At 43.0% G+C, this 23,900-nt stretch overlaps 1 protein-coding gene across 1 annotated transcript in view; it reads right to left on the reverse strand.

Moving 5' to 3' along the window:
• MTSS1 (MTSS I-BAR domain containing 1) overlaps window positions 1-22,454 on the reverse strand; it is a 105,016-nt gene extending 82,562 nt beyond the window's left edge. The window contains exons 1-3 of the mRNA XM_085300124.1: window positions 22,365-22,454; window positions 21,155-21,216; window positions 18,458-18,531 (exon numbers count right to left, since the gene is read on the reverse strand). Coding sequence (XP_085156250.1) covers window positions 18,458-18,531; window positions 21,155-21,216; window positions 22,365-22,454 — 226 coding nt within the window. The remainder of the gene's footprint in view (window positions 1-18,457; window positions 18,532-21,154; window positions 21,217-22,364) is intronic.
• Window positions 22,455-23,900: the final 1,446 nt, after the last annotated feature.

Genomic DNA, 23,900 nt, shown 5'->3' on the forward strand with positions numbered 1-23,900 from the left:
AACATAGAAAGATGCAAACACGTATCAGAAGGATCAAAATTTGTGACAAATTCAAGAATTTGCCTTGGAGTGCTCCTGGATACCACCATCCTGCCAGCAGCAGCRAGTCAGCGCAGCTTCCAAGACCACTCCACTGATTATTCCACAGTATATCACAAGGCAGCCCGCAGTTACAAACAGAACTGCCACTATTTAAGGGATATATTCTCCAYGCACTGTCCTTATTCCAGTCAGTGGTACAAATTAGCAAGGGTAGTTCCTTAATTATGAAGTACTCCATTTAGAAATGCAATTTATTATTCAGCTTAGAAGGTTTCAGCTGTTTCTTATTCCAGCAGCTACAAAAATCCACCTTACACTTTAACGCTGCATATGTTATGGGACATGACTTATGGCATATAACGCTTAGAACTTTTTGACTCCACAAACATGAACACACCCTCCCATTTCTCTTTCCTCTCCCACTTCCATTCAAATGAGGTTAAGAAAAACCCTGTTCAAGCTTAACTATGACAGTATTAAAGACCTAAACATTGTCAGAGCTTTTGCAATCAACAAGTAGCCTCAGTTCAGTTCCCATAAACCTGCTCTGGAGGTTTACAAAGAGGACCCTGCATTTTTTGACTGAGCTATTAGGGATGCCTGCACTAGTAATGTCTACCAGAAACCTGCAAGAGCCGTGGTTTGCATTACCTTAATCCAAATAAAACACTGCTGCTTTTAAAAAGACATTAAGATCCACAGATAAAAAGAAGTCATGCTACTGTACTAAACCCTACATTTTCATTTACAATACAGAATTAGAAGAGCTAAGTATTCAGGCGGTAATTTTTACTGTACTATGAACAAAATCTCTTGCCATTATTCCTGTCCCAAGGCAAGGCCAACCCCGTGCACAGTGCTGAGCATGCAGGAGCTGTCTCAAAGGTCTTGCAACCAGAAAGTTCATTAAAAATACAGCGTTAATTATTAACCTCCACTTAACCGACCTGCAACTGTGTTATCACTCAGCTTTCACGCTCTTCATCTGGCCAGAACCCATTTTAGCCTACTCCGGGTTTTGTAACATTTAGCATTACACTACACAAGAGATGAGACCTAGTCACCAAACAGGGTGCACACCTCCCCTGACCGTTCTGCTACCCTCCATTGGCTCCACCAGCCAACAACTGGCCAAATCAGTGCTTCAATAGAGCTCAAAAGGACGGTAAATACATGGATCTAGCACTAAGTCCTTCTGCAGTGCATCCCCAAATGCTTAAAATAAAGCAAAGATCCTCAATCCTGCAACATAAAGCTCTGTAGATGTGTGCAATTTCACCTCTATCCAACCAGCAGGTAAGAAAAACTTCCTTAATCACTAGGATGACCACTATTTACTGCCAAAGACGACCCGAGAGCCAGAAGAGGAGAATACTGTGGAAGGGAATCCACTCCCTACGTGGCTCCTCAAACCTTCCTCTTGGAGAAAGATGATGGTTCAAATTCAACAGCCACAGAGTTGCCTTTCTTCCAAGCTCGCTGGGCTCCCCCAGGTTTCACATACTGTCTCAGTTCACGGATATTTTCCGGTTTAGTCACTAATCCACAGACCTATCAAAGTGGCGTGCCAGCTATTTCCATCTGCTAACTCGTAGGAGCTATACGTTCTCTCAATGAAACCTTAGAATAGCTCGTTTCCAGTCCGTTTACAGCAGGCGATGGTAGGTAACACCACTAGCAGTTTTATGCCCCTTTGTGAATCTATGCTGTAACATCTATGCTGTAACATACATGAAGTTAGCAGCCTGCCGAACAGACTGGACGTTACAAGCCACGGGAATCCAAGATAAACCAGAGATCTAGCTGGTGAAGTTCTTACTGCTTTAATAACAAAAATACAGCACTTATCACTGAAACACAGCCTCTGAAGTGAGTAACCACCTCCACATTAAATGTGCGGCACAGGAAAGTAGCCGTAAGATATTATTTCAAAAGCCRAATAATAAAAGTATCTCCTCCCAGTCTGGCAGCTGCACAGAAGCACTAGAGAATCTGCAAGGTCTGAGGCTGTTTCCTCCAGATACAGTGGACGTATCCAATTGAAGTGGTCTGGAGCGCAAATCAAAATTGCATGCTACAAGCTGCTGGGCATCTGTTGCCAAAYGATCTGTTAAATCTTCTGAGTCTTCTTAAATGGAAAAATCTCACCATTTTAAAAGGAAGTCTTTTTCTCATCTAGCAGTAGTTGAAAATACATCATTTAATTCAACAAAGATTTGCACAAATTGTGAGACTACCTCCATAAGTATGTAAAATTCAGTTATGAAATAACTAGCCTATCAACTCCACTAACAGATACACAGATACCAAGACAGTAACTTGTTTACAKTAAGTGCTCATAGCTTTTGTCCAAGTAGTTGAAATTTCAATTTGCACAAAGTAGTATCATCTTTCTGCAARCTGGAGAGAACAGCATCTCATCTCTCAAATTAAAAAAAGAAATTGCTGAATATACACTACATTTTTTTCCTCTAGATGAGGATGACAAATACAGATTGTAATGCATTACCCCTGTACTTCTGCTCTTATAGCTGCTTGCAAATCCTCTACTTCCAAAAATAAGCGTTTCAAAGTAGACAGCAGTGAACATAACTTGCCTCTTTTTGTACAGTCCACATTTACAGGAGCAATGAAGGCTTTGCAAATGTCTCCACGCTTAAAAGAAAACCACTCCCCTCCATGCCTAGCTCCTCCATGTAGTGCAAACAAGGAGGAGAGGAGAGAGAAGCCAGCGTGCTAGGATTCAAGGATCTTTCTCCACGTTATCTCCAAAAGCTGTTTGGGACGAGAGCTGCTCCAGCTCCGTTTCAGAGCACCCAACGAGGGGCTTCCCTTCAGCCACAGTGTTGCACCCACACGCTCTTCGACACCCCTTCTACTGATCCTCACGACCACTGCTGGAAAGTATTATTTGTGCTGTCCAAAACRTGGAGCTAAGCACCCCCTCCAGTCAGGGCAACACGTGCCTAACAGCGTTATAAACCACTCTGCGAACGGTTCGGGGGAGCCTGTGCGGCTCCACGGCGTTCTGTAAACGAGCGGACCTGCTGCATACCAGACAACAATTTGGCAGCATTCTGGAACTAGGGTGTTCAAATACATAAAAGATGCATCACTGACTTAACTACACTAAGCATCACACTTTTTTTTTTTTAGTGCTTAAGGTTACTATCACATTTGATTAGCTTTAAAAGGTCAGAACACAAGCACAAAAAATGGGCACCATATACACCCAAAGAAACAAAGCAATGGGTTGTTCTTCTCTTCGTACAACCTTATCCAAACTATACCTGCACTTTCTTTGGTTTCTCCACATGGTCTAGATAGCAGAGGATGAACATGCTTAAAACAACACAGGGAGAAGTAGCTTAAAAATTAAAAGCACTGGCCAGGGGACCACCTACCGTCATCTCTCACTGAGCTGACGCAGCTTCAGCTCTTGCATGTTCTTTCACAGGCTTCTGGCTAAACAGCAAGGCTACAGAAGGGGAGGAAAGCTATCTTCAACTGCCCACCGTGATTCTCTATCCTTGCTCTCCTTTCAGGCAGGTGGACTGCAAAGTCACACAGCACCAACCCAGAGAGCAACCTGGCATCTTCTAGCCAAGCTCACACTTACAGGCAGCTTCCACGAGCCCTGCTGCAGCTGCACCTTTCCTCTCTTCTCATCCCGGCACAGACAAAACCAGCAAAACACACAAGTCTAAATGACCCACCACCACTGTGTGGTGTTAATGAAACCTGCCCATAGCAAGTCAAGGTGATGGACTATGCCACCACCGACGCAATTGTAGTGGTACTGTTGCAAGAGGTAACTTAGGGTAGTTGGTCAAGACCATTTGCTGGAGGGAGTGAGTTTTTTGGTTGTTGGTTTTTTTTTGGTGGTGGTTTTTTTTGGGGGGGGGGGCGGGAAGGGTGTTTTGGGTTTTTTTGTTTGTTTTTTCTAAGTCCCGTTCCAACAACAAAAAAGTGAGAAGGGAAGACCTGCAGGATTGACAAATTCTGAAGGGAACTGGACAGTTACTAGTGTCAGCACGAACCACACAAGCTCAGTGCTAAATCAGACCTTTCAAGTCCTGCAAGGATAAAAGGTGATCTCATCTCTAACTTTTTACTTACTCTTGCAGCTAGCCACAGCAGGAAGATAGGAATTACCAGCTCTCTCAACAGCTTGCTACTCATTGCTGGCCAAGGCATTTCATTCCAGGCCACAGTTTGACACAACTAGTTTCTGTGAGCATTGAGACACCAAATGTGACACAGTGAGTGAAGCACTCCTGTCCTTCTAGGATGCACCAGGACAATCCCTCTCTTTTGCACCTGCAAAAGTTATGCAAAATCCACAGATGAAAGACCTCACCAAACCAACGTCTGCATTTTGCTTAGGATTTGAGTCAGGGAAGGTAATCCAAAGCAAGACTTCTTGTGGTTACTGGTTTGGTTAAAATTTTTTTGCCTACACTTCATGCGAAGAAGATGCAGCTAGAGCATTTTCCAATGCATCTTTAATAGCCCAACCCCTGCCTTTCCCACGCCACTCTCTGCTAGAGGGCAGCAGCCACTGCTTGGCCCAACCTGGCTTTCAGTAGACTGAGCACTGACCAATGCTCCACAGATCATCAGGTTAGATAATCGAATGATTCTTCTGGTCCTTAGAAAGAAAATTAGCTGTGACTCACTATGATGCTTTGAAACCCTGGTATGGTTTCTCCCACAGACTGAGACCAGCCACTGCAAAATGAAACTCAAATCACAGGCAAGTTTTACTTCATGGTCAGTAACACATGGCCAAAGTCATGCACGTCTTGAGGTGAAGCAGACAACCAGGGATCAGACAAGCCAAGAATGGCTGTTTTCTGACTTTAAGACACAGGGGCATCCAGTTTGCTAAGAAACAAAAGGTAAGGAGAGAAGGAGCCTAAGAGGCTTCCTGTCCTGAGCTTTACTTGCACAAACCCTAAACCAGCAGCCACGTGCCTGCCACAGCTCACTCGCTCATCCCTGTTCATCAACGCACACTTCTCATAGCTGGGTAGCATTTGTCATCTTTCCTCTTGAAGGAACTACAGTGAATAATTCACCTTTTAACCACAAAAACAAATCTGAATATGCATTAGATAATTATTAATGATCCTCAAGAGACTTCTTTCAAAGATCAGAAGCTAATTTTCATCCAAAAGCTACCTGACCACTTGTCAGTACTAATGTGACTCACTGACATTTAAATCATACTAGGCCATCACTGTTTAGCAGTCCCACAGAAGCTTTCCCAAGCAGATCTGATCAACTGATAAATTATATTAAGAATTTATCCATGTGACCTATGGATGCAGCTGCTGCTGAAGCAATTCTCCTCCTCCTCCAGCTTGACTGGACCTAATAAAACCCTCAAAAATAGTAAAATGGTTTTCACCCTAGCTAAAAGTAGTGAGATGGCTTTGCAAACTCCCTAGAGAGTTTTTCTAAAATATCCCCCCCAAAAAAAGAGTTGCACCTTTAACTATAGGACTGCAAACCAAAATGAGTTAACCAGAAAACAAAACAGGAGGTAAATTACTACAAGAGAAGCATTCATTGCTGCGTGTAAAGGTCTTTGTCTAAAAATATTGTATCTAAGAAATTTTAATATTGTGTAATTAAAACCTGAAGTGACACAGACAGGGAAGTGAAGCTTCAAAAAACAAGGTTTTCAAGATTGTCTAGTTTAATGCCTACTCTACATTGGAGGAACGAGTCTGTCTGCCTTCATCCTTCCTATACAATCACTGAGAAAAGTCTGTATGTATTAAGAGCACCTGGGGTTTTTGGAGCTCAAGAAAGATGGACTAATGAAACTGTGTCTGAGTGGCATTAAACCTAGCTAACCAAGAATACTGCATCTTGTTCATCTCTCGCTATTGCTGCTCCTCTGCAAAACAGGCTGTTCTTCAAGTGAAATGTCTATGAGTCATCCAACTTAATGCAAATATGCTGAAAATGCAGCAGGAAACATGCACCACCACAGAAAGAAAGGAAAAACCACGGAAACCCACAGAAGTTAAAAACAAAAAACACACAGGCAAGTTTCTCTCCAATGAAAACAAGCGCTGCCCTCTGTAAAGCAGAACTAACTGAACCAGACAGGGAAATCTAGACAGACCCATGAAACACCAGGAAACAACAGCTACCCCAGACTTTTTATTTATTTTAAAAGAGGCAGAGGTAAAAATCAAGCTGGTGTGTGCCCCCAAAATACTGTGAACTACGTATCCACCTACTTAGCTTTGCTAATAYTCAAGTAGTTTTGGGCACACAAAGCGGCACATCTGCAATTCTAAACACTATCCAAAAAAAYAGGCTCCTGGAACGAGGTGGCAGGAGTCCCACACTCTGCATTTTTATTATAGTCACTTTGCAGAAGTCACATGGCATCTCATGTAGGATCCCCAGAATAACAGGTACTTGAATAACTTGCACAAACTTCACAGACTTTAAGATCAGAAGAAACTCTTAATTGCTATAAACAAAGGTCACACTAACCAGATGCTTCTGGAAACGTTTGAGACACAAGACTTGTGGTCAGACTACCACTTCACATCTCCATCCCAGGGGTTATTCAAACCTCTGCAACCCTAGACTGTTCTTGGAAGTCTTTATTTTTATTTTCAGTTCAGAAAGAACTAAATCTCCCTTTACCAAGAAATTATTGCAATTATGTAAATTGCTATTTTGTTTTTTTTTTGGCATGCTTGCTTTAAAAAAAAAAAGAAAAAAGTATCTGAGTCTCACTTGGAGGTCATACATTTTATGCATCTACCTACTGAAAATATCGTTTGGGGCAAAATATGTCATTATGAGAAACAACTAAAGGAAGAAGCTCGTATTTGCCTTGTGTCCATTCAACCTTTTCTCCTTCTAACTGCTGGAAGCAGTGAATCAAAGGTAAAACGAACTGACTTGCCCCAGTTTGTTTCCATGCAACTTAAAGCTGTATCATTAATGTTTAATGCTTGCTCCCATTGGTCACAAGAACCTTTTTACATGCCGAAAGCACTTCATCTAAGACAACCTTTTCTCCTAAAAAAAAAAAAAAAAAAAAGGCGAGGAGGAGAAGGCCGCAGAATAAAGCTCCTCATATATTCTTCATTTTCTGTGAATACTTGAAGAGCTCAGATTTGTGTCCAGCTTCCTTCTAGGGTAAAAACCACACCTGAAAATAACTTAGAATCAAACTGGGACTAACTTGAAGTAAACAGAAGTAAAGTATTAACTCCAAAGCATAGCTCATTTCATCCACCGTGATCATGGCAGACTTGGCACGGAGGTCAAAACTTTGACCATTTTCAATAGACAAGAGATTGTKCAAAATATCATGCTAGTCAGGCAAATTTGGAAAGACTACTGAATAATCTTACTTTTTAAYCTTACTATACTTTAACCCTCATTAACCAACCTCTCTTTAGGGAAAAGGACAAAGACTTCTTGCCAGTCTAGTCCAAAAATCCCTTGGCAATAGTCAGGCTGGGCAGATGGGCGGCCGTGTCTGAAAGCGTTAGTTTGTTTACGAGAGMGCCTATTAAATCTTACGCAAAGCCTGAACAAGAAAGCTCTATTCTAACAAAGGTCGYATATTTGTTTTAAAATATTCACTTCTGCACTTCAAGCTCGCTTCTGCTGGTAAAGAAAGTCCCGCTACACCTCTGTCTCATTCACTTTCTTCACTTTCCTTACACACACRCCGGAAGTTCAGCACTATCATCCCCCTATTTGACACCCTACACCAAGYGCTTCCCTCTCCCCCAGCCTCTTATTTGGGGAGCCGTATTGAATTAGGAAGGTTGCCAACACAGAAAGTATATTGGGAAGAACACCGAGGCTCTGAAAGTGGGCAGCCGCTCCAGAGAGAATAGCTCAAATCCTTGTTAAAATGCAGCTTGAGACGTGTGAAGTCTGTAAGACCCTACTTAGGCCGTCCTCAAGCTTACAAAGGAAGATTAAAGCCTGTTAGTAAAAATCAATTATCCATCTTGAATGTAGATGGTGGCATCTGAACCACGCGGTCAGGAAAGGGCTCTGCATCAYGGTGCATACTAGTGACAGTCTTCATTTCCCCAGCAGCAAGCTAAATTTCAGCTTAATAGCTCAGACATTCCCCCGACTATATCCAAAACTAAGGCTCCTGCCCACATGGCAGCTACACAAGAGCAGCACGTGAACTCTTTACCTTCGAACTCTTATGACTCACACTGAGCTGCTGCTCTCCATGCGAGATAACCTAGATTTAAGAGGAATACACGTTCACAACAGCATCAAAGGGAAACACGGTCTGTTGGTCTACAGTGATTTTGCRAACTAGTAGAAAGTGAACGAGTATCAAAAAATCAGGCATAATCCACCATAATATGCAGCTTAGACATTTATTTAGTAAATGTACTTTGGGTTTAATTTATAACAACTCTGTTCCAGACTTTTATCAGTATACTATGTAAATTTAACAAAATCTTAGCTAAGATCTCATTGCCAAACTCTGCTTAGTACCTGCTTGTGAGGGAGATTTTGTACTTCTGCAGAAGCACACAGAAGAATATGATTTCTCAGCGACGTATCTTTTGAGTTATGACGCTAATACCGCTTTTCAAATTGTCAACCTAGCCRTATCATAGCGTGGCCCAAATTCAAATGTTTCGGAAGCATCATTACTGGAAATGGGAAAGAAAAAAAAAAAGAAAAAAGAAAAAAGGCTTTTTGGCCACTATCCATTTCTTCTCCGCAGTCTCTCCAGCTGCCTCCAGCATCCTTGACTACTAAATGAGCAAGAAGCAGCTCTCACGGTGGCTGGTTCAAAGCTGCCCTCATACCGGCTCATGGAGCTGATGCTGCTGAACTAACCTGAGAGCTTCTCCCATCTCTTTTCACCCAGCCATCAATTTTCAGAAAACATCTTTGAAGTTTCCTTCCCCAGCACCATGCTGCAGAGACCCCACCATTCTGCATCTCATCACATGGACACATCCTGCTGCAAAAGCGACCCTAAATGGAAACCTAAGCTGCATTTTTACACACCTGACCCCATCACGCTTTCTGCATTACCTGTGAACCCCAGGCTTYCCAACTGCCAGGCACGCCACAGCCTACACACGAAGCTTCAGCCTTTCCCAACTCCCCTTCCTTGCTTACCCGTGCATAACGTGCACACCTAACGGTCCTACCTGGGCCAAAGCGGGGGCAGAAGCTGGCCCTGGGGACAAAGCCGTGTTAACAACGTTATTTCTCACGTGCAGCGGCGCTTCTGCTTCAAAACAGAACAGTGGCCATGGCGAGGACTATTATTCTTTGGAGAAAACGCACCCAACTCCTGGGCTTGTGCCTTACTCCGAGTAGACCAAAGCGATGTCAGAGTTCAGCCGCGACCATGGTGTTCTTCATGGTACTGTGTCCAACTCCTACATTTTGCAAAACACACGTTTTCAGCCCTCAAAGCACACTGAAGGCATGTGTACCGCTATCGTAGCGACGGCTGCCACAACTTCTACCTTCTTGTTTGCAACCAAATACTTGCAYGGGGTTGCACCAAAATCTGAAATAGGCTCCAACCCAGCTCCGAAGTCAAGTCCCAGCCAGCTCCTTGGAATTAGTTACTATAGTAACCAGCYCCTCAGCACCGGTGCTCACAGTAGGAAACCATGCAGATTTCTATTTTACATAGCAATAAAAGCTGCAGGAGAGGAGAATTTCCCAGTAGTCGCAGGGGTCGACTGTACAAAACSAGCCCGATTCTGCCCCGTGACACCACCACCTTGTCGATGAACGCGCTCTCCTCCCCTCCCGCGCACACCGCTGCTGCTCCTTTCGGAGGGGATCCTGCGGAGCCCGCATGAGGACTGCTGCTGCAAGGGTGGCACCATTTCTCAGTGGCTTCCTTAGATGAGGAAATACTCCTCCTGATACCCAACAAGCCCAAGAAGCAACAAAAGCAAAGCAGCACAAAGATTTAAGCATACACATGTACACACAGAATCCAAGTGTTTCACAGGAAACATGGTCAGGTCATAACCCAAAGGTCCTCTGGAAATAGCCCCTCTTCCTTTCTTTCTCCATCCTGTCCAAAACCAAGCTGAACGGAGGGCAAGTCACAGATGGGTCTATAGGAGGAAAAAAACACTACAGAAGCCATAGAGACCAGAGCAGGGCACTGAGAAGCCGAAACATCAAGGCAATAGCCTTATTTTAACCATTCAGAAGTAGATCTACAGGCTGGACTTCATCAAGCACAGAGTGAAGGAGGAAGACAACAGAACAATACATTACTTGTCCTGGGCAACGCGAATTTTCTAATGAAATTCAAGAACCAACGAGATTTTTTTCCCCTCCCCTCTCTGAACAGGTCTGTAAGACTCAACATCACAGGTTTTGCTACTTCAACCAGGGATGAAAAGATCTAGAAACTGCTTCAACTGAAGAAAACTAACATTTGGGGAAAGGGAGAAGAGGGGGAACAGCTTGAACAGCAACAGGGTCAAACATTTGTGCTGGCAACACCTGACAAAGCATCGCACAAACAGATGGACAACAAAAATGAAGGAAGCTGGTCTATTTTAAGCAAGACCTCATTATTACCATGAACATGTCCTGCTTYCCTGGAAGCAGCAGGTATGCAAGCATGAGCTGAATCATATCACCATGCAAACTGCCCAACAGTAGGAATGCTAGTTTGCATGGACACACGTGGAGCAGACACATACGATCCACTGTCCTGACACCTCTGAAAGTGCATGGAAGAGCATTCACCTGGCAGGATGGGTATTATGGAGAGCAAAAAAATCYGTTAGCCACAGCAATGCCACGGGTTTATTTGTTAACGATTAAACAGCTCCGTTGTTCTGGACACTTCGCTCAATGCTAGTCTGTTGGAGCCTGTAATTTCACATCTCTTTGCATATGCTTTACATTGYTAAAAACAAACAGGATTTCTGTCCAACAAGGGTAGGAATAGACTTGGGGAGCCTTAAATGGATCTACCAACAGGGCACAGTGAGGTCTCGGTGACCACCTGGCCCTCAGCAGGGCAATGCAAGGCCCTCCTAGAGCTCTGACAAGTTTGCACAAAGGCAGTGGCYAGCAGCAGCCCAGTCACTCCCCAACAAGTTATCCCTTGTGGAAGCTGCAACCTGGTTGACCGAGAAGAGGGCAACAACCAAACACGCATTTTGAGACAGCTGCAAGGCTCAAGGGATGAGGCAGCAGAAACATCTACAGCAACTGCTCTGCTGCCTCCAAGATATATTGTGGACAAGGACTACAAGGCAGCAAGTACTGCCTGCTTCACAGGAAACTTCGCTTAATCTGGGCTGACTTTTTAATACTCCTCCACAAGATGTTCCACCTCCCTTTTCATCTAATGGCAGAAAAACCCCTGCAAATAAAATATTAAATAAAACGCASTGGAAATGGATCTTCAGCAATTGTCACTCTTCATCCTGTGACATAAAAAAAGAAATAAGAGCTGAAGCAACTCTCTTGTTGGGTTACTACAAAATTGTTGCTCTGTGCCAACCAGCAATTTATCACATCAAAAGGCTGCTGGAATGAGCCTGGAAGGGGAATCTCCCACCACAGACATGTGCTACACTGAGAAAACCAACCGTTGACCAAAACCTCAGCCTCCATTTTCAAATCCACATCTCATTATCTAAAGGATGTCTCTGCCTCCTCACCTCTCACCTACCATCTAATAAATTAGCTGAAGGAAATTCTTAGMGCTATTTATGATTTATCCTCATCATTTCTCAGGCTGGATGTTTAAGACATCAAAAGTTCAGTTCTATTTCTAAGCCCATGAAAGCTCTTTGGAGTTTCAAAACCAGTATTTTTTTCCTGAAGTGTAGAAGCTCTGGCTGAAGATGCCCACATAGATGCAAAGTCACCACGGAGTCAGAAACAGCACCTGAGAACAGCAATCAACCTACCCATCTCCAGCCTGCCAAAAAGTCAGGGCCTTATRTTCTCCTCTACTAAAAGCACTACAGATGCTAAAGGAAGGGGAGAGGAAAACCCACACCTAATATTGAATGCATGAAACATTAACTTTCTCCTCTTCCTCCTCCTCCCCACACACTCACCAAAAATTTCTGACTCATATGATAGCACAGATTTACATTTAGTCAGGAAAAAAAACACAACAGCCACTCCCATCTTGATACACCTGCCCCCTCCTTGGATGAAGCATGATGCAACTTATTTGCACTTCTTCCCCTCAACCTTTTATTTTTCTCCTTTGCAGAAGTTACGCTCCTGCATTCACATTTCTTTTTTGTCAGCATACACAATCACCTGCCTTATGCCTTTCCTAATAATTCTTCAGACTCTTAGCAAAGCACATCAAGCTCAAAAAAAAGAAAGAAAAAAAAAACACAGTTGAGTTGTAGAGCAAACAGTTTATTTATATACCACATCGTGCACTGCACCATGGGCTAGTTGACTACACAAGTTACTATAGTGATTATTTTAATCTACCACACCGGAAATTTCTCCTCAGCTAGAGGCATTAAAGCAACACAAACGTTGCTGACAATCCAGAAAAAGAAAACCAAAATTAAACAAATTTCCTTAGCGTTGCAATGCAGGTACTCACCCAAGAAAAAGGCATTGGGAATATCTTCCCTGCCTAGGCTTCCTTTTCATCCCCTAAATATAAAACCTAGCTGTTAACAAGCAAACTAATCAGATCACGTTTCATGCATTTAGGAACATAAACATTAAATTCCATCCAGGAAAGCTTTCATCCCATTCTGACTGTGCCAGCCCAAAGGGCTCACGTCAGCAGCACAGCCTTCAGAGTGCAGTACTCGCTCAAAGCCTTGCGCTGGCGTTTGCTACRTGCCAAGAGAAAGAGAGGAATGAGGAAATGGAGAGAACAAAATAGCGCTGCCTCTCTTACATGTGTGACGTTGTAGTTTTAGCGCTGGAAAGAAGCACTTCCACGTCCTGCTTCTCAAAATGCAATGAATTGTGTAAAGAGGYATCCAGCTTCAAAGTTATCTGCCAACAGTTTTGAATTGATTCTGTGTTTTACATCATCTACATGAAAGTAATGGAAGCCTGAATGGTTCATTTAAATGATTTTTCTCCTGATTATATTGCATTTTAAAATCTGCAAGGAAAAAGCTTGGTCTGTATTATCTTATTTCAGAGACTCCAAGGGAGAAATAAGTAAGTGCTTATTACAAAGTCTTATCTTAACCGACAGGGAGCTCTAACAAGGGTCTCGTTATTTGAGTGAGAGCATTTGAAGTTAAAGACAAGTTAAGACAAGAGTTTGACAACGAGGAACCCTCTCCTCTTGTGGCCAGCTTCGTTTTCACTCTGGATTTATGCAGAGATCATTATCACAGCTCCTGCTCACAGCCACAAACAGGTATTAAGATTTTAGGAAAACGTTACCCATATTTTTTGGTGTCCTGCTATAGACAGTTGAAAATGCCTTTCTCCCCTTAGCCTCTCACTGTGCTTTGCAGAAAAAGAAGAAATCGCCTTTCACTATTGTCCACGCTACTTTGCAGTGGCACCAAAGGTCCAAGGTTCATCCCTGTGGCTGCACAGCGCCTGCTTTCAGCGAGCAGGGGACCGTCCAGAAGGCCTAAGCACACTTGTTTGGGAGACATGGATGCCGATGCCAGCTCTGCGACGGACTCAGTTTGTGACCTTGGGAAAAGCCACTCATACCATTCACGCACCAATTACTCATACCAACACAGTCTGTTTCTCCTGTCCAAGACAACAGTAAAACATCCTAGAGCAAGGTATCTGAAGGTGTGCTCACGCAATAGCTGCAGGAACACGGATGCAGGGTCTGCGTAGAGACACAGATCTGCACCAAAGRTATTACTTTAAGCACTTTTGTTAAGCATGAAAGGAAACTGCCAAACACTGAAGTATAAGAGCTACCTTAGGCAGACRTACACAGAAATTAATGAATTAATGAGATTTAATTTTATAACTAAAAGCATTAAACTAYATTTACATTGCTGAGTGCTGATAAAGCTTAATGGGGCCTGAAGAAGGTACAGACACTTTAACGCAGCACTTCACCCAAACTAATGCATCCTACACCTTGCAAGGGTAAGGTGAGATGTCTGGGCTGGTTTTGTTGCCCTGCCGCTGCCATGTGGGCCTGGGCTACGTCTCCCTTCTCGCTCTGCGCAGTGCGACTTCGTGGCTCGCTGGCCATCCACGGCTGTCTCCTCCCTGCCCTCAAACTCTTGCCCCCCTCAGCTGCAATCTCCTCCAGCTCTTTTCTGCAGCCTCTTAAAGCTCAGCATCACCTCCAAGTCCTCACTGACACCCGTAAAGTGAAGGAGATGGAAAGCATAAATAACGCCAAGCAGCATGCCGTATGTCAAAGTTTCCAAAGGTGAGAAAAACATACCTCTAGTAGGACTTGCCTACAAGGCAACTTCAGTGTCATGATCCAACCGGTCATGGTTGGATCATGGATGCATAAAGCTCTGTGAGGTATATCTCTTGAAAATGATTTAATTAGTCTGCTAATATCAAACACGCCTATGCATATGCAAAACCCTGCAATATGAAYGAAAACCAAAAAACCCACAAGAGCGGGTATCAGCTGTCTCATTAAYGATCGTACTTTGAAGATCAATTTTAAGCTTCAGGGTAAATCAAAGCTTTTAGATAATCTTTCCAGAAGTTTTAATTTACACCTGTGAAAACGCACGTAGGCAAGACTGCTTGTTTTATGGAAGTGGCTGACAGTATATTAAATAGATATGAAGAAGTGCATATGTCTTGGCATTAATGTCCCTCATAACACAAGGAGAATAGTTGCTCCTCACCGCTTTCTCAAGTTYGTGAATTCTAGTGCTTTCCTAGAAGGTCATCCAAATGCAGAGCATTTGAGCAAACGCAGAAAAATAGCAGCATACATAAACAAAGCAGTTTACATATGTTCTTTAACATATTGCCCAAAAAACAACTCACAATATGTTTGTAAATGATGTTTGGAACTCTCAGTTCTTCCCGTTTTCCAATATACCCMATCTTTAATGTGTAAAATCTCAAGCAGTTATTAAATAAAATCAGATACAAGTCAGTYCTTCATTCCTCAGTCAGAACTGATGCAAATAAAAACATTCAAGACCTCAAATACTGAAAGCCTTRAGCCAGACCCGCAGAAATAAAACTTTTTGGCAACAGACTTTTCAGGGCTACTTTCCACATACTTTTCTGTGTCAAGTTGCTAGCAAAAAGCACTGAACTCGTTAACGCTCAGGGAAAAAGAGAGGCTGAACTCTAGGTTAACACATCTCTGAATGGATAGAAAGCTAAGGACACATATRAAGTCCTGATTAGAATCGGTCAGGAAATTTATCTCTGCGTGTTGAAGTAAGAGAATACGCTGCCTACTTCACACTGGGGACTTTTCTGACCTCAAAAGCTACAATGTCAGGAAAATATGGCTAAGTACGGGTTACCTGGCTCATCTGACCTCCTGGTTTTGCKGCAGACAGAGCTCCTATCACACCCTCCATTTGAGCTCCAGATGGGAATGTGAATGTAAAGCATTATCATTACTATCACAGATTTAGAAGGAAGCAAACTACATGGAAAGAAAGATACATCAAGAGGGAAAAAAGTGATAGAGGCACACAAGGCAGAGAAAGGCATCAACTGGCACAAGGACCGCAGCTGATGGCAACAGGCTCTTGCCGCTCATCCTTGCGCATGTGGTATCTGCAAAGGTAACCCTCTCTCCTTGCATGTGTGTGCACATGTACATCCACGCAAACACTCTTCTTTGAAAGCTAACGCTGATGTGCACAGATTACAGAGCAGCCAGAGAGTGCTTCTGCTGCTTGACCAAACACTTTCACRAGCTCCATCACTGGCTCTTAAAATAACATGTCAATTTTCAATAAAGCTATGAGCTATTACAAATAAACTACAGTACCCACCTTTACCACACTTCAATCACCCTACAGGGTACCAACACTGAAACGGGCAACCGTTTCAGCATTTCCTGAAGTTCTCCAAGTTCAAAGTTCTCCATATCAGCACGGGACATATGCAATGACAATCTCTCTACCCTCTCTACCTTTGCCATGGGAAGTGTTACACAACTCTTGTGCATCTTGTACTCTCATAGTTTATCTTTAACATTTGGATGTGTATTTAAGAGGATGTACCCATGCAAAAGAACTTAAAGGTTGTAAATTAACTTTGCTGACTTCAGTTAACATGTTAACTGAGCACCCTCARAACAGTTTGAAGCTGACCCAGGTGTTTGATTAGACAACCAAAAATATTCTATWAAGTAACACATCAAATTTAGCCCAGAATTCTTCTAAGATAACTCTTCAAAGGGAAAATTAAAAGCCATTAAAATCCTCACATCAGAGAAGAAAAAAACATCAAGTTTGTTTATTTTCTAAAGATTACTTTATACTAACAACAAAATACATTCTTTTTTAAAATGAATCTTGCCCTAGTAAGTCATAAGGAGTTTTGCCATCAACTTCARTTGCGCCAGGATTTTATCCTTATCCAGAGCAAGGATTTTTATTTGTTAAAGGATCCACATGCAAAACATCAAGGATGCTCCAAGGCAAGAGGCTACTTCCGTGCTAACACGCAAAGGGGTAGGAGTGGAAGCTGGGTTGGGAGGCACATCAGAACCACCACGAGCTTGGCATTTTGATTCTTCGCCCAGAACATCAGCTTCTAAAAATAAAAACAAAATTCCCTTCTATCCTCCCAGTCATGGGAGGCAGAAAGAYAGAACAGAGGAGCTATACACATTTGGCTGGCCGTGATTTACAGAGCTCCTTTTGTAAGGGATGTGCACTAAGAGATAAGAGACGAGACACGACGCTCACTGGACCTCTTCCAAATAACACAGCAGAAAGAGCAAAATACCCTTCAAAACCTGCATGAGCCATTTTCGTCAGAAAGGAGGAGAGAATTGTCATCATTCTGGTGTCTGAATACAAGTCCTATAGCCCTGCCAGCACAGCCAGGACTCAACACAAGCGTGAAGGTTCTTGGTTGTGTATTTTTGGTTTTGTTTTGTTCTCCCTTTGCAGAAGRGAGAGGAAGGAGAAAGGAGCATGCTCAAAAGGAAGACATTTCAGAAACCCAACAAGTTTCACCTTGGGTCTTATCCCGAGTTTATTCCACTTTCTGCAGTGTTTATTATTTTACATGAGTAGATGCTGCATAATTTACAGAAGGTACACACGTAATGAAGAAACTTCTTATTGGAATGTAAATATTACCTTTATGAACGAAAAAGGAAAAAAGAGAGAGAGAGAGAGAGAGAGAGAGAGAGAGAGAGAGAGAGAGAGAGAGAGAGAGAGAGAGAGAGAGAGAGAGAGAGAGAGAAGTTGTTCCCTGTACTCATACTATGGTTTAAGACTTGCTGCAGCAGCTGCTACTATTCCTCTTAGCCAGCAACAGGGGGGAATAGCAGCTTGGCTTAGCTCGCACACTGATAATGAAAATGCACACTGTTCACATTAGCAAGGTTACTTTTTTTTTTTTTTTTAATCCTTCAAGTCAAATGCCAAGGATATCCTAGCACCAAATAAAATAAAATAAAAACCAGAGCCTCTAAGGTTAGAGGTGACCAAAAGCTACTCGCTCAGCACTGATGCATTCCCTTTGGAAACGCTCTCCACSAGCAGAGCCTGCGGGACACAGCGACCATGGGGAAAGCTCCACCGCTGCAGGGACATCTGCGCACACAGCGGAGCAGCCTTTTGTCTCCTTCCAGCCCCGCAGTCTGGAAAGACCGCCAGCTGCGCTGTGCYGGCCTCCCCACTCACAAACGAGCTTACGCCGTTACCCAGGGAAGCCCACAGCTCAGGAAAATTAATTTTTATCAGTAATGTCAGACTCAAAAAGGAAAAAATAAAAAAGAAAAAAAGAAAGTGTGAGCAAAGACTTTCCTCCAAAAGACAAGTGCAGGTCACTGCTGTTATTATCTACAGACCCCAAAGGCCACAGCATCAGTTGGTAGCACTTCTGTCTTCAGCAGCCCTACATTAATTTATGCCAGCTGAACATCAAGCCTTACAGCTTTTACATTTACTTAAGGTACAAAAGTGTCCGTGAATACAGATTTCAGTAAATCCTGCTTTCTAAAATATTATTCATCAACATATAATTCAGATGGTAATTAAGAACTGTTCACACGATTGATGACACATTTAAATTACAGGTTTCCAGCATTTTTTTTCAGTAAAGAAAAGACAATTTCCTTTTTCACATGCTGCTTTTTCAAGTGCAAGTCCATCTAACAGATGTCTCCCAGATCTGCTTGTCAATGTAACAAGTTCGGCTTTTTTATTTTTTATTTTTATTACGACAAATGGTATAAGTCACACAGCATTCTGTTAAACTCAATATTGACACATCTGCTTACCACGTGTATTAGTAGCCATGTCAGCCACTTTCTGAAAGGCATCCAAAAAGGCAGCAGCTGCTACTACTGTAGTCCTGAAATGCATACAGATAACAAAACATTAGCAGTGTCTCATCGCTGCCTATTTAATTATTGCCAAAAAACATTTAGACTTATAAAGAATACCAGCGTGAACTTGCAGGGGCCACAGAAAATATCCTCTTTTATGCCTGAATTTCGCYTTCTCCTTCCCTCACATCTTAATCTCTCCCTCGCTTTGTGCTAGGGCTGGGGACTTGGCGGCAGCGCCGCTAGTCCTGCACAGTGCATCGTGCGGGACAGGTGCTGTTTCAAAAGGGCACAGCCGTCCCCCTTCCAGCCGATTCCCTCTGATGAACTAATATTAAGTAGTCAAAATGTGAAAAAACAAATCTAACCCACATTATACTGCACCCATTAGCGTACAAATTACAGCCACTGCTATTTCTGAGGAACATGTATTTTTTAAGGAGGAGCATGCAGAACCTTCCCTTTATCGAGATTCCCGACCAAACRYTTTCCTGAATTTCTCATTTGAGRATTATCAACATCYCTCGCAATAGAAAGTAACAACCTCYTGGAAATCAGGCTGTTTTGGAGTTTGTGAGCAGGTGGGAACAAGGGAAAAAGCTCCCCAACTTTGAAAGAAACTTTCCAATCTCGTGCTCCTCCAAGCYTCTGCCAGCCATCTCGGAGACCCTGCAGTCCAAACTGCCAGCCCCACTAACCTCCCTCTCCCTCTACACGTGAAAAACGCTTAGAGATCACACATCTATTCAAGCGGAGAGCCAACGTGAGTTCCAATTTTCCAGTGCGGTTGCTCTAAATAAGTATGCCTTAGAGCCCCTAAGCACCGCAGCTCGGTACCAGACTTCTGATGGTTTACAGTCTGGCTGACCCGATTTAAATGAAACCAGGCCAGAGCTAAAGTGCTACTGTGCCCTCACCGCAGTTAGCTCGTGGTTCTGTTCCTACACATCTTTTATATCAGTAGTTCTGATTCCCGCCCCTCGCTCTAAGAGTCAGTCTCTCCAAGCAAAATCCTGAAGAAGGAGGCCCTTTCTCCTTTGCTTCAAGAGTTCTCTGGCTTCCTCAAAGAGCCCAAGAGATCTGCAGGAAGGCTGATCCACGGCCAGGAAGGACCACAGAACTGCAATACTAGGTCAGATTTTACCCGAGTCTTGCACCAAATGGGCTAAAATAATGAGGACATAACTGGCCTAGGGACCACACAAGATTTGACTGCAAAAACAGGCTTGAGGGGACGTGCTTGAGAGGATACATAAAGTCTCCCTATATACCCAGGCAAAAAACCTGACAGTTCTCCAGATAACTACTAATATTTAGCCCCAGAACTAGCTATCTTCTTTCAGGATTTTCCTTGACAGTATTTGTGTACTTAGTCTTCCAGAGTTGTGGGTCATGCTGTTATTCATGTACTACATTGTTAATTATTAATTATATTGCTAATAACAAAGTTCCATTTCTCCAGTAAGAAGATACAGGAAGAGCTGGTTCCAGCTCAGGTGACATCTGCTCTCCTTTGTCAGGCAGAGCACACAGAAAGGAACCAGCGGGAAAAAGCTCGCATTCCCTGCAAGCAAAGAGCAAATCCTTGACCACAGGTTTTCAGGCCGTCTGCTTGCACATTCCTGAAGCTAGAAAAAGACCTACGCTGAACACAACACCACAGGAAAATAAAATTATTATTCGYGCTTTCCCAGCAGACGTATGTTAGGTAGTATAAAGGGCTAAGGAAGTTCTACACTTCCCTCCTCTACTGCCTCCTCCTTTTCTCCCCACTCACTCAATGGGATGGGATTCCTGGAAGAGGACAAACCACATGCAAGTGTGGTATTTTAAACACGGCATAGCAGAACAGCACGTTCTGGCTGTTTAGGGCAAATGAGCCTAAACACTAACTTCTTCAGAAACGGCTCACAACAACACAGAACCACAAAACACCCTGCCAAAAACCATACCTATTACCACCACTGCTGCTGAGAAAAAATGCGCATGCTCTAGGGAGCCTGGTGGAGATTGTGGTTTGGGGAAAGCACTGAAAAAATGGAGTTTGGATTCTTATCAGCAGAAATACATTTTACAAGTGAATTCTAGAGGGAACAGAATTGGTCACAATGTGATATGTATGGTGCTTATTAATATAAGTCTGTGCAAGTTATATAAAATGCTATTTGCAAAATAAACCCCCATAAAGTATGTGTTAATGAACACAAGTGAACGATCCAACATGGGAATTCCCTTAATTTTTAAGGCAGAAGAAAATGTTGCTAAATCTACCAAAGACTAACGTTTTGAGGCCTCTTTTTATCAGTGTAGAATACAGCTGGTTTCTATTAAAAGGACAACATATGCCTTCTAACTTCAAATGCATGTGTTCATTGAACAATAAATTATGTTTTTCCATCAGGATCTGGGCCATTTAGCTCAATTTATGTTTTTTATTATGGTGGTACATTATGTATTTTTCTAAAATACATCAAAACAGCAGCAGTAGCATGTGGAAATTATATACATGGGTGTTGCATACATAATACACAAAATTTTACGAGGCATGCTAAGCAAATTATCCTGGTGGAAGCTGCATCTAGTTTTCTTAACACTGTTTGCACACACAAGGAATTGGAGGGGATCCTGACCGTGCAACACAAAACTTACCGAAGCTGAGACTGCAACTTCCCAGCTTTGTTTATGAAATCTTCCCATACTGGGTAGCTTCCCTGCAAGAAAAAAGAAACGATAATGAATAGTTAATCCAGGCATTCAATTTTTGATACCCCAGATTCAACATTCATATGAACACCAAAATATATTTTCCCAGAAAATTTATCTGTCATAGCTTTAACACCAGCCCCTGACAGATGGGACTTAACTAGTCCTGATTCCAAATAAAACAGWAAGTCCTCTGAGGAGCCGTTTCGGTTTACTGTAGATATATCGGGGAGAAGAGGGATTTCAACTGAAGCAGCAGTAAAAAACACCTTACTTGGGTAAGTACAATAAAAAACAGAAGTGGGGTGCTGGGATACCGCACTAACGTACACCAAGAACTTCCCCACACCCACATTAATTTCTCTATGCAATTTCCAAGCTCCCGTCCTCTTTTCAAAAAGCCTCCAAGATAACGGTCCAAGCTGCCCAGGAGACCACCTGTCTCGAGGTACCAGCGCAACGGCTCACAGGAAAGGCACAGTCGCCACTCGGAGCCCAGGTTTCTCAGCAGCTGCCCCGCAGCCGCAGGCCTGGCCGCCGCGACGGTCCGCAGCGACCCTGGAWCCCATCTCAGACCTGGGGCTGGTAAAGCAGCGCCGCAGCTACGACGCGCGAAGGCTTTAAGACGGTTTAATTCCTCTTGCCTTTGAACTTCCCGTGAACTTCTTTCCTCCCCRTTTTATACTGTATAAACAACCAATTTTCATTTAGAATATAGATACCAAGTCTTCTCCCGATCTTTATCTTCCAAAGATTTTTTTWAAAAAAAGTGGGGGAGGTTGATTTTTAACCTTTTTTTTAAAGAAAATAATCCTTTTTAGACCAGAGAAAGGTTAACTTGCTCCCTGGTAATGCACGAGCAAGTCTTCTGTTAACATTAAAAACAGTGGCTGAAAGAACCCTCGAAATTTCCCTTTGATTGGAGTCTAGAGAATAAGAAAAATCCACGCTTCCCTTCGTAACGGTGTAAGGCTTGCTGTTACCAGAGCAACGACACAGTAAAACCTAGGTAAGGCAGCTCCTCAAGGCTGACGGTACCGCCGCCCTGCCCGCCTGCCTGCAAGCAACTGCAGCTGCCTGCAGCAAACTCCATCCGCCCCGACTACCGGGCGCTGCTCCTGTTTTCAAGTAGGACGAAATCCATTGCTCCCACTACCGCTGYGAAAGCCTGCACCTCGCTTTGTGCGGAAAAATTAATTTGGGTGCACGACACCTTGCTGCTCTGCTGTCCAAAGGGGCTTGCCATGGTGGACCTAGCGCGGAAGCTTGCACGGCTGCTGCCCCTACCACGGGGCACTCGCTGCCTAGGGCGCTAACCGGCACGCTTAGAAAAAAATAAAGTATTGAAAAGTCATTTAAAGTAATGCAAACCAGGTTGCCCTAAAACCTCATTATGCCTACACACCAGGGAGAAGAGGAAGAGACGACAGCAACAGCGTTTGTTCAGGGCGGGAAGAGCCTGAATATAAAGCGTTTTGTGCTAAGCAAGGATTGTCAGCCTTTTAAAAAACAGAAGAAAAGCAGCAATTAGTGGAAAAATGCCATTTCCCTAAACCTATTAGTCTTACTAAAATCCACAGCTCTGAAGCCCATCTCTCCCAACAGCGGCTGCTGGCGTTTCAGCGCCTGCCCGCATGCCAGCCATGCATTATGCATGCACACGCCAGGAGCCCTGAAAGCACCAACAATTAACAGCAGGGCCTGAGGCTTTACYGGGCTCTCCAGCAAAATGCAAGCTGACAAATGCAGGATACCACAGCAGCCCGATTACACTTCCATCTTGGRGGCTTATTATCCTGCTAAATGCGCCTGATGGCATGCACGAGGCTTGCACCAACCTTGTTTCATTTGCAAAACTTAAGATAGTGCTAGGAAAACATAACTCAGGAAGAAAATCTTTTTCACCAGGGTGGCCACAGCAAAATCAAAGTCGGAACAGGCACTTAGCATTTCTACACATTTATTCTTTGTCTTTAAAAATGTTGTTCTCTAAGCCAAGTCTATGTAAATAAGCTGTAGCAGCTCACTTAAACTGGTTGCTAAATTGGTTTGATTAAAATCAGTGTAATCTCTTCATGTGGACATTCCTACACCAGCCCCAAAGCAGCTGATCTCATCTCAAACAGAGGAAAAACTCAGTAGTTTGTTAATTCTGTCATATTTAAAAGATCTCATGTCTTTCAATTGTTAAAGAAAATACTTTTCAGCAGTTTTGCATCAATTACATGAATGTCTGTATAATCTCTTCAGCCTACAATATCTTGGTGTTTTCTCACTGACTTCTCTCTTATTAACATAGCTAAAAATTTTAAAATGTGYTTTTATTTTATCTGAGTCCCAGTAGAATTTGCTGGGTGCTTTCCTTTTCTGAGCCAAGTCAGCAAGCCCTTCATCTCTCTCTCTGTAACACAGAATTTGAGTCTTGCACACAAATTGTTGATCCCATTTGAGATATTTGTTCTGTTTGAGCTTTTCAAAAAAAAAGGAAAAAAAGGAAAAAAAAAAAGAAGAAAACACTTTCACCAGCATATCCATGCTAAAGCCAAAACTCCTTGATTTCCACCCAGAGCAGAAGTGCACAACATCATCTACCACTTTACATGACCTAATAATAGGTTTTTACATCATCTCCAGCACCTGGAAAGCAAGGAAGCCATTCAGTGACGCTTGCAGAGACAAATTGAGAAGACAA

Source organism: Rhea americana, unplaced genomic scaffold (assembly GCF_003343005.1).
Source record: "Rhea americana isolate MKP2758 unplaced genomic scaffold, rheAme1 scaffold_0, whole genome shotgun sequence".
NCBI lineage: Eukaryota > Metazoa > Chordata > Aves > Rheiformes > Rheidae > Rhea > Rhea americana.